The sequence below is a fragment of the Babylonia areolata genome, chromosome 12 (assembly GCF_041734735.1).
Source record: "Babylonia areolata isolate BAREFJ2019XMU chromosome 12, ASM4173473v1, whole genome shotgun sequence".
Taxonomy (NCBI): Eukaryota; Metazoa; Mollusca; class Gastropoda; order Neogastropoda; family Buccinidae; genus Babylonia; species Babylonia areolata.
In genome coordinates, this window is record NC_134887.1 from 37533679 (window position 1) to 37543840 (window position 10162).

At 41.1% G+C, this 10162-nt stretch overlaps 1 protein-coding gene across 3 annotated transcripts in view; it reads left to right on the plus strand.

Annotated features, from left to right (window-relative positions):
• The window catches only part of LOC143288595 (WD repeat and SOCS box-containing protein 1-like), a 40532-nt gene extending 30874 nt beyond the window's left edge, over positions 1 to 9658 (plus strand). For 2 of the 3 annotated variants that reach the window (XM_076597220.1, XM_076597221.1), the window contains exons 8-9: positions 6047 to 6237; positions 8667 to 9658. In XM_076597220.1, the coding sequence (XP_076453335.1) occupies positions 6047 to 6218 (172 nt within the window). In that variant the 3' untranslated portion in view covers positions 6219 to 6237; positions 8667 to 9658. Of the gene's footprint in view, positions 1 to 4569; positions 4719 to 6046; positions 6238 to 8666 lie in introns of those variants that run through there. The other variant, XR_013056121.1, reaches the window with a different exon arrangement.
• The last annotated feature ends 504 nt before the right edge of the window (positions 9659 to 10162 follow it).

Here is a 10162-nt window from a genome sequence, read left to right on the forward strand (position 1 = left end):
TATGTATGTGAGTGATTAAAAAAAAAAAAAAAAAGTAGGACACAAAAGCTTGAAGACTTGTCACTTGCCGGCATCACCCTAGAACTGAGATAGAAATTTCTTAAAGACCGGCATAATTCACTGTAATTCACGCGCGCACACACATGCACGCACGCGCACGCACACACACACGCGCACACACACACACACACACACACACACACACACACACATCCCCTGCCAGATAAAAATACACTTTGAAACCTATTTTCCAACACGTTTCTTTCCCCTTACACCCCCACCCCCACCCCCTACCCCCCTTCCTCGCCCTCCCCAGAGAGTGCAAACTGGAGCAAACAAGGGTTTCTTGCTCTAACCACGCTTGGCTGGTTAGCTGGTGGGCTTGAGACATCACATTGACCTGTGTTTTTAACAAAAACCCTCTTGGCCGAGAAAGTAGGTACGTAGCTTGGGGCAGGTCGCTCTCCACTGTAATCAGATTCTGGCCCCAGGTAGTCAGGACAGCAGTTGCCTCCTCTGATGGCCATAGTCGGACATGAGTGACTGTCACACCACCGTACCACACTGTACAGTAGACCTGTGTATAAGCGTACTTCTCCTTGGCTTGGGTCGTGCTGGTGAGGGGCGCAATAGCCGAATGGTTAAAGCGTTGGACTTTTTTTTTTTTTTTTTTTTTTTTTTTTTTTTTTTACTCCAATACAGCTTGTGTATTATTACATTAGTCTCCAGTATTACAGTTTGCTTGCACAAGACATTTTTAGCCCTGTTCGTGGCGCATCTCAAATACTTCTCCATATCACAGTCAGTCTGCATTACCATACCTGTCTTCGTAATGTTTCAAGACTTCCAACAGGACAGATTTTTCCACTGGAAGAACATTTGTTATAACAGGAAAAACTTCAACAACAAAAAACAGGTTCCCAAGTCTCTTCAAAAGCGTGAAAAAGTTAAATGATCTTGTGCAGTCAGAGTAATGATCATTCTAGTGACGGGCGCAATAGCCGAATGGTTAAAGCGTTGGACTTTCAATCTGAGGGTCCCGGGTTCGAATCACGGTGAGGGCGCCTGGTGGGTAAAGGGTGGAGATTTTTACAATCTCCCAGGTCAACATATGTGCAGACCTGCCAGTGCCTGAACACCCTTCATGTGTATACGCAAGCAGAAGATCAAATACGCACGTTAAAGATCCTGCAATTCATGTCAGCGTTCAGGTGGGTTATGGAAACAAGAACACACCCAGCATGCACACCCCTGAAAGCGGAGTATGGCTGCCTACATGGCGGGTTAAAAACGGTCATACACGTAAAAGCCCACTCGCGTATATTCGAGTGAACGTGGGAGTTGCAGCCCATGAACGCAGAAGAAGAAGAAGGTTGTGCTGGTGAGGCATGTTAACTCCCTTTTTCAGCAAGTTGGCAGACCTGATTTCTGGCCAAGCTTGCTTTCTTTTGCTGGTGTGGAACGTTTCTCTTATCATGAAAAAAAGAAAGAAAAAAAAAAAGAAAAGCTTACAGAGGTTGCCATCTGTATGATTGCTTTTCCATGTGCGGCTTTTGGCTCCCGTCTAAGTTGACGCACAACGCAAGTCTGTGTGCTGACTTTGTGTTTCAGTTGTCAGTGTGTTGTGTAATGTATATTTTCTTTGGAAATACTGTGTCTGTCTACGTCAGTCTTGGTTTAAAGATAGGAGAAAATCAGTTCTTTCCGTATATCCTAATTATTATGACAATGCACTCCTGGGAAGGAAACAAAAAAAACATACAGAATCCAAAAATATTTTCACAGTCATGAGCATGAATTTTCAGGCATTCAAACAATATGTCAGTTTTTTTTTTATCCCCAGGTCATAATTTTGCCTAAAGTACTGCACTTGTCCTGAGTAATTATCATGTGTATGAAACCAGAAAATGCATAAATTTGGAGATGTAATGATTTGTCAAAGCTGAAAAGTTGTGATGAAGACAAGGAATGTTTGAAACAAAACTATAATTGCATTCTATCGTAGGACATTGAAATGCCAAATCAATGAGGACTGTTTAATTAAAGATAGAATTGCTCCGTTTCCAGTACTCCGCTTTCAGCTCAGCAAACACTCATTTCTGATGGTGAGCCAAAGACATGATTGGGATCATTATACATGTGTGTCCTTTTTTTTTTCTCAAGGCCTGATGACTAAGCGCGTTGGGCTACCCGCTGGTCAGGCATCTGCTTGTGCAGATGTGGTGTAGCGTATATGGATTTGTCCGAACGCAGTGACGCCTCCTTGAGCTACTGAAACTGAAACTGTTCATAGCTCCCTTCATCTCCTTCCACCCCCCCCCCCGAATCCTCGTCCACTGTTGGGTCGTTACTGCTGTTGCACAACAGAATTTTGAAACTCGGCACAGTTGGTCAGAGTGAGACGGGCGCAATAGCCAAGTGGTTAAAGCGTTGGACTGTCAATCTGAGGGTCCCGGGTTCGAATCACGGTACGCGGTGACGGCGCCTGGTGGGTAAAGGGTGGAGATTTTTACGATCTCCCAGGTCAACATATGTGCAGACCTGCTAGTGCCTGAACCCCCTTCCTGTGTATATGCAAGCAGAAGATCAAATACGCACGTTAAAGATCCTGTAATCCATGTCAGCGTTCGGCGGGTTATGGAAACAAGAACATACCCAGCATGCACACCCCCGAAAACGGAGTATGGCTGCCTACATGGCGGGGTAAAAACGGTCATACACGTAAAAGCCCACTCGTGTACATACAAGTGAACGCAGAAGAAGAAGAAGGAGGTCAGAGTGAAAGCTGTCAGGAAATCAGGTCAGGTTGTTTTTGTTGACTCACTTGTGTAAACAAAGTGAGTCTATGTTTTAACCCGGTGTTCGGTTGTCTGTGTGTGTGTGTGCCCGTGTGTCTGTGTGTCCGTGGTAAACTTTAACATTGACATTTTCTCTGCAAATACTTTGTCAGTTGACACCAAATTAGGCATAAAAATAGGGAAAATTCAGTTCTTTCCAGTCATCTTGTTTAAAACAATATTGCACCTCTGGGATGGGCACAAAAAAATAAAAAATGAAGACTAATTTATATGCAAACTGCATTTACTGTTATATTTATATTTTTTGTATTCTCTAAACTTGGCACTTTGATCCGATATTCTGACCCAACAACAAGAGCAGTCATTATTATCATTTTTTTGTTCAAACAGGAACTTCTTTTGCTAAGCATGGAATTTTTTTTTATTTTGCAAACGTTTTGGTGCAGATAGTAAGGGAAATTACTCTGTAATTAATGCTAGGGGACGTAATTTATCACAAGTGAGTCTTGAAGGCCTTGCCTCTCTTGTTTGTTTTGTTTTCAGTTAGTGAGCAGTGCTTTTGACCTCCGCAGTAACTTCTCATTTCTTTTGAAACTTTTCTTTTCAGTTTATTTTCCTTTTCCTTAGAGCATTGGGTGGGTTTCTATTGGCAGAGCTGCAAGTGTAGGGTGGTAAACGTTTATGTGATTTTGTCGTGTTCAAAGCTGGACTGCACAATCGTTGTTGACACCTTATCTGACAAGCAGCGTGTTTGCCGGCCCAAGACGTGTGCATGCTGAAAAGGCCTGTTTACTCACCATGAATAGGGAAAATGTTTTGATTTATATCCTCAGCGGTCTTGATCAAAATGAAAAAGAGAGAAAAAAAATGGTGGGGGTTGGGGGTAGTGCTGCCTGTATGGTGGTTGATTGGTGTCAAAAGGAAGGAACAGTTCTTTTACAAGCTGAGGGTGGAAGTGTTGCCTTTATGGTGATTGATTAGTTTCAAAAGGAAGGAACAGTTGATTTTCAGTTGGTTTTTGTTTGGGTTTTTTTTTATAAATCATTTTGTGGTTTTTAATTTAGATTTGATATTTTCTAAATGTCTACACATCTGCTGACCTTTCTCTCTTTCTCTCTCTCTCTCTCTCTCTCTCTCCCTCCAGTGTAGGATCCTGGATATGACATTTGCAGTGATTAATTTAGCAGAGAGTTATTATTTATGTTATTCCTTCTTACATTTACATAGATAACATTTCTCTCTTCACGCATATGTTCTGAAACTTGGCAGTGTACACACAAGTATGAGCTTGCATTCATTCTTCGTTTGTTCTTTTTGGTTGTTTGTTGTTTTTGTTGAAGAAATTGGTTTGAAGAAGAGGATCAAGGAATAATGCCAAAACTGTTGATTGCAAATTGCACACTTAATTTATATTGATTTTGAAGGATTTACATCATGATGTATTTGTATTGATGGAAAGTATTTTTCCAAATAGATTTGATGCTGAAAAATTACAACACAGCTGAAGTTTGAAAGGGAGACTTTAATAAAGAAGAAGGAAAAAATGTGTAGAAAGTGTGTTAACTTAAATCGTTCTGGAGTGTAATTTGGTGTGTTGAGCTATGTTGTTATATATATGTGTGTGTGTGTATGAATTGTGTTGAGTAAAGGTTTAATGCATGCATTGCTCAGGATAGAAATCAGATGTGTAAAAAATGTGTGACATGGGTGTTGCCGCTTATCAGGCACCCCAGTATGCCATGATATTGGAACCTGCTACTTTTCTTCGCAGTGGTGATTGGTTGGACAAGGAAAGTTGGCGGAAGTGGCCTCCCTTCGCTGCAGCCAGAAAGCCCAAAAAACTTTCTGCGTCTGCTGGCAGATGATGAGTAATCTCTGCCCCCTCACTTGTTGCTAGTCTCGGGGGGTGTAGGTTCCCAGGTTTGTTTGCACACATCTACAGATTTCTCTGTTCGTTTCCGTGTTGTTGTGTTGAGAGAGTTCCATCTATCCATCCATCTAGTCCCTTGGGGATTGACAAAGATGTAACGCAGAGTTTGTTGGGTTTTTTTGGGAAACACTGAAAGCATCTTTTAAAGGAACAAATTTATAGTCAGTCAGTCAGCATGATTTCAGACATGTCTGCATAGCAAAGCTGAATGCCATTTGTGAAAAGCAAATGTTTCGGTTCATTATTTGCGTTGGTTTTCACCAGCTTTGATTATTGCGTTTCAGACTTGATATATTTGTTTTGGATTTTTTAATGTGTTTTCAAGCATTGCACACTTTACCAAATGAAGGGTCAGTGTTTCTTGCCAGCACTGACAGGTTGAAGTTAAACTGTGCTCAGTATGTGATATGGCGAGGTGGCTGTGTTTAAAAGGAAATGGTGTGGTTTTTTATGAAAATAATGGTTCTGGTGATATTGCCAAGCATTGGAATTAAGTTGAAACAATCACTTGAATTTATATCTGCATTGCAAATTGTGGGCAAGTTAACACTTAATTATATTGCCGTTTTTATTGTCATTATTAAAAGTTTGGTACACTGCCAGGCATTCAAGTGAGTTTCAAACAATCGCTTTGAATTCATTTGTCACTCTTTTTTGCATTGCTGGTAGTTGGCAAGTTAACATTTTCATGGTCATTTATGTGAGAGCAATTCCAGCATGTGCCACTGTGCTCCATGTTCGCAGCTTCAGATGTTAGCATTGCTCTGTTTTGATTTGACACAGATGGTGTTCAGCCTTGATATGGCAGGAAAATCGTTCCAGATGATGATTGTGCAGGCAGAGTATTCCAGCATGCTTTCAGACTAGTTTAAAGGGAAAATGTTATCTGCTTCTAACGATGTAAACTTTGATACATACATACAAGTTGAAATTATTATTATGATGGTAGTTTAGAGCTCTAAATGTTAACGGTTCGCTTTTTTCTTATGAAGAGTTGTCAACATCTTTTTGGAAATCATTAAACTCATATGGCTTTATTGTTCTTTCAATTTCACACAGTCATTTGATGAATGTTTATCACTTTTTGGGATTGAGAACACCCAACCTGCTTTCCATGACAGTGATCATGTTTTGTTCATGGAAAATTGCAGTAAAAAAAATAAATCAGTAAATCTTACTGGATTTTGATTTCAAGTCCTCTCATTTCTCTGTTGATGTCATGTAGTAGTCTGTTGTCGAGTAGATTATGGAGTTTGTTTGGTGTACTGTCGACGTCCTTCCCTTTTCTTCATGTGGCCGTGTTTCTGTATGTTTGCAGGTGTTTGAATGGGTCCATGAGTGTGCTGTCTGTGCCCCGAGACGGCCCTGAGCCCCTGTTGCACATCTGTCGGCGAGTGATACGGCGTTACATTAGCTCCGAGGGTCTGAAGTCGCTCCCTGTTCCACACTCCTTGCAGCAATTCCTTGAGTACCAGGACATCGTGGGATGAGCGTTGGTGTTGATTCTTGGTAAGGGTTTTGTTGTTTTGTGAGGGGTTTTGATTTTTATTTTGAGAGATTTTGTGTGTGTGGTGAGTTTTGGAGTGAGCGTGGTTTTGTTTGTGTTTTGTATGTGTGTGTGTGTGTGTCTTAATGGGTATTTTTGTTTGTGTGTGTGTACTTTGAAAAAAACAAAAACAAAAAAAACACTTGTGTTGCAGGTGTATGAGAAGTGTGTGTGTGTTGGGGGGCCTCAGTTGCTCAGGGAGGCATCACTGTGTTCGGTCAACTCCATATACGCTACACATCTGCCAAGCAGATGCCTGGCCAGCAGCGTAACTCAACACACTTAGTCAGGCCTTGAGAAAATGAATAAATAAATAAAAACAGTAGTAATAAAATAAAATAAAAAATAAAAAAAATAAAAATAATGAAAATTAATAAATATAAATAATAATAATAAAAAAAGAAAGAAAGAAAATATTTTTAAAATAATAATAAAATGAGGCATGAAATTGAAGCGCTGTCAGTGGCACACTTTGTATTGTTTAAAAGTTAACATATGTGATTGCGTTGAACAAAAAGCAAAGTGGCACACTTTGTATTGTTTAAAAGTTAACGTGTGATTGTGTTGAACAAAAAGCAAAGACAATCTCTAGAGGAAGAAGTCCAAATGCTGTAGTTTTAACTTGCATCCAGACCTGTTAGCTTTGTGTCGTCACAGTGAGGTGACAGCTCTTTCCCGACAGGCATCCTTGTCAGCAGCAGTCAAGGGGTTAACCCAAGCATTAACCCTTTGAGCCCTGAGTTCCTGAGCAATTCTAACCCTTCTGCCTAAGCTCCTGAGCCAAAATTTGCAAATAATTGGTATTTAATGTGTCACGGCAGATATAAAAAGAGTGCCCTGACCACCGCTTTACCAGTGATAGAGAAAAATGACATAATGCCTAGCCACCGGTTGAGTGGTGCGTAAACACTTGTCGTATTTTGCTATTGGTTGACTTATATTGAAATAGATCTTTTTTATCCAAAGCACATGCACAAAACACAGTGAAAAGGCGCGGCCATGTTGGTACTACGTTCGCTGACGTCAGAATATTACGTTTTTTCTGATTGGCTCTTCAATAGAAGTCAACCAATAGCAAAACACGACACAAGTGTTTACACACCGCTCAACCGGTGGCTAGGCATTATGTCATTTTTCTCTACCACAGGTAAAGCAGTGGTCAGGGCTCAAAGGGTTAAACAGATTGACTGACATCAATTTACAGTTGGGTCAACAGCAGAGTGAGAACTGCGTTATCAGTGGTTTCTCTAATGCAGTGGGAAATCGTCTACAGCTTAGTCTTTTTGTGAAGGACTTTGACTCTCAAATTTGGAGGCAAGACTGCACCGGCTCAAGTGCTGCAGCCTTGGGGGCTAGTTGGCCTTTGGGAACCATCACAACGCCGACTGTCCTAAAACCCTCTTGGCTGAGAGAGTGGGGATGTTACTTGGGCAAGACACTCTCCACTATAATCAAATTCTAGCCCAGATAGTCGGGACAGCAGTTACCTCCTCTGCTGTTCTGATGGTCATAGGCGAAAACGGCTGACTATGACACATAAGGTGGAAGGAGCGAGTCAAAAGAAAGGTCTTTTTGGTTTGTTTGGTGGCTTGACGCTCAGCTGCCAATACAGAGAGTCCGTGAGGGTGTGGGTTCGAATCCCGCTCTCGCCCTTTCTCCTAAGTTTGACTGGAAAATCAAACTGAGCGTCTAGTCTTTTGGATGAGACAATAAACCGAGGTCCCGTGTGCAGCACGCACTTGGCGCACTGAAAAAGAACCCATGGCAACGAGAGTGTTGTCCTCTGGCGAAATTACATAAAATGAAATCCACTTTCATAGGTACACAAATATGTAAGCATGCACTCAAGGCCTGACTAAGCGCGTTGGGTTATGCTGCTGGTCAGGCATCTGCTCAACAGATGTGGTGTAGCGTGTATGGATTTGTCCGAACGCAGTGACGCCTCCTTGAGAAAGTGAAACTGAAACTGGTGGCTTGGTTTTGGGGTTGTTGTGTGTGTTTGTTTTGTTGATTTTTCCATTGTGGTTCAGTATGTAAAGGTGTGTTTGATATCCTGCTAACACTCGCTGAGGATCAGATAATAAACGCTTTGTAACGAGAAAGAAATTTTATTCAAAACAGTCAGGTTGGATTCCTTGTCCAGAATCCAATACAAAGAAAATTAATTCGCAAAAAAAAAAAAAAAAAAAAAGTTATGGGATAGCTAGTAATGATGAACATGACAAAAGCTACCCCTAAAATCAACCGTAAACAAGGCATGGGAAGAAACAGTTAGTGCAATGATTTTCTTTCTCATCATAGTGTGTTCAGTGTTTGATCCCTCGCCAGTGTCGAGAAGTCTACTTGCAGAAGAATGTCTTGAGCTTTGTGGGTTTTTGTTTTTTATTCACAGAGACAGCAAGGAGTTGTTCAGAGGCTCCCGAATGCAGCGTCAGCTTTGCTTCTTCAAGAACAGAGAGAGAGAGACCGCCTTTGCCATTGGAACTGATACCAAACCAAAGATTGAAAAGGAAGGAAGGAGAAGAAAAAGAGTGAAAGAGTCAAAAGAAGATGAACTCCACAACGAGTGACTTCTTCACTGAACATCGAATGCTGTGTGGTTTTGTTTGTTGGTTTGTTTTTTTTCTTCCGTTTGCTTTTTTAGGGGGGTGTAAGCAAAAGATGTGTGTGCATTAGCTTTTTTTTTTCCCCCGCTCTGCTCTTTTCTTTCTTTTTTCTGTGCCACAGATTTTTGGATGTTTTGTTTTCTTTGGTGATAACGGGGTTGATGGACACTGATGCTGCAGGGAATCCATTCAGAGTCGAGAATTGAGAGTGCTTGACAAGGCTGTACCCTCAGGATATATATATATATAGAGAGAGAGAGAGATACATATATAGATATATATAGATAGATATAGATAGATATATAATATAAAACACCAGGCCCAAGAGATGCAGACACCTGAGGATTTCGAGCAACACTCCCACAGAAGCCTTCTGTGAAGTGGATGACCCCCCCAACGTATGCGGTCCCAGTCGTCCCATTCGACCTCATAGCACACTCACCTCGAGTCCGCCTCAGGCTGAAAAAAAAAAAAAGAAAAAAGAAAAAAAAAAATCCCACATCATGGGTGTCTTGGCTGGAACCAGCATCCTCGCAGCTGTCGGTCTGTGTGACACCAGTCACTTTGCCAGGACGTTTGGTGTGTGTGCATCTTCAGCCGTGTGTGCAACGATTGGTTTCCAGCTAGTTCTTTTTTTTCTTTTTTTTTTCATTTCTCTTTTTTTTTTTTCCAGATACAATGCAAAGCTTTAAATAAAAGAGACTGGCTGCACTTGTGGAGGGTGTCTGTGACATGCTGATAAAAAAAAAAAGTTGGCAGTGTTTGAACGAGATTCTGTTTGGGTTCTTTTGCTTTGGGAGGGTGGGGGGGGGGGGGGGGGTTAGGGGGGTAACAATCTCTGCTAAAGCTTATGTTTGTGTGTATGAAATTTAAAAAAAAATTTAAAAAAATTTTTTTTTTAATTAGTCAGGCATGCCATGTGAATGTTGGGGAAAAGGTTGCTGTGGAATGATTTTGAATTTTCATTTTCAGAGGGGAAGAGACTTGATGGGGAATGAATAATTTGTCATCATCGTTACTTTCCCTTCCCCCCCCCCCCCCAAAGAAAGGGAAGATGAATGTTTTGTGTATGTAATTATGCGTAATTGATACGGAAGGAAGGTGTAAAGCATCAGAAAGAAGAAAAGTTCAGAGGCCAAGGAAAGAGAGAGAGGTAACGATGGTGGAAGAAAAGAAAAAAAAAACCTCTGTGAATCAGCTTGTGTGTTTCTCAGTTCTTTTGGGGTTCAGGGTGACTGCTCTTTTGATTGCTTGTTTTTGTGGTGATTTTTTTTTTGTGTGT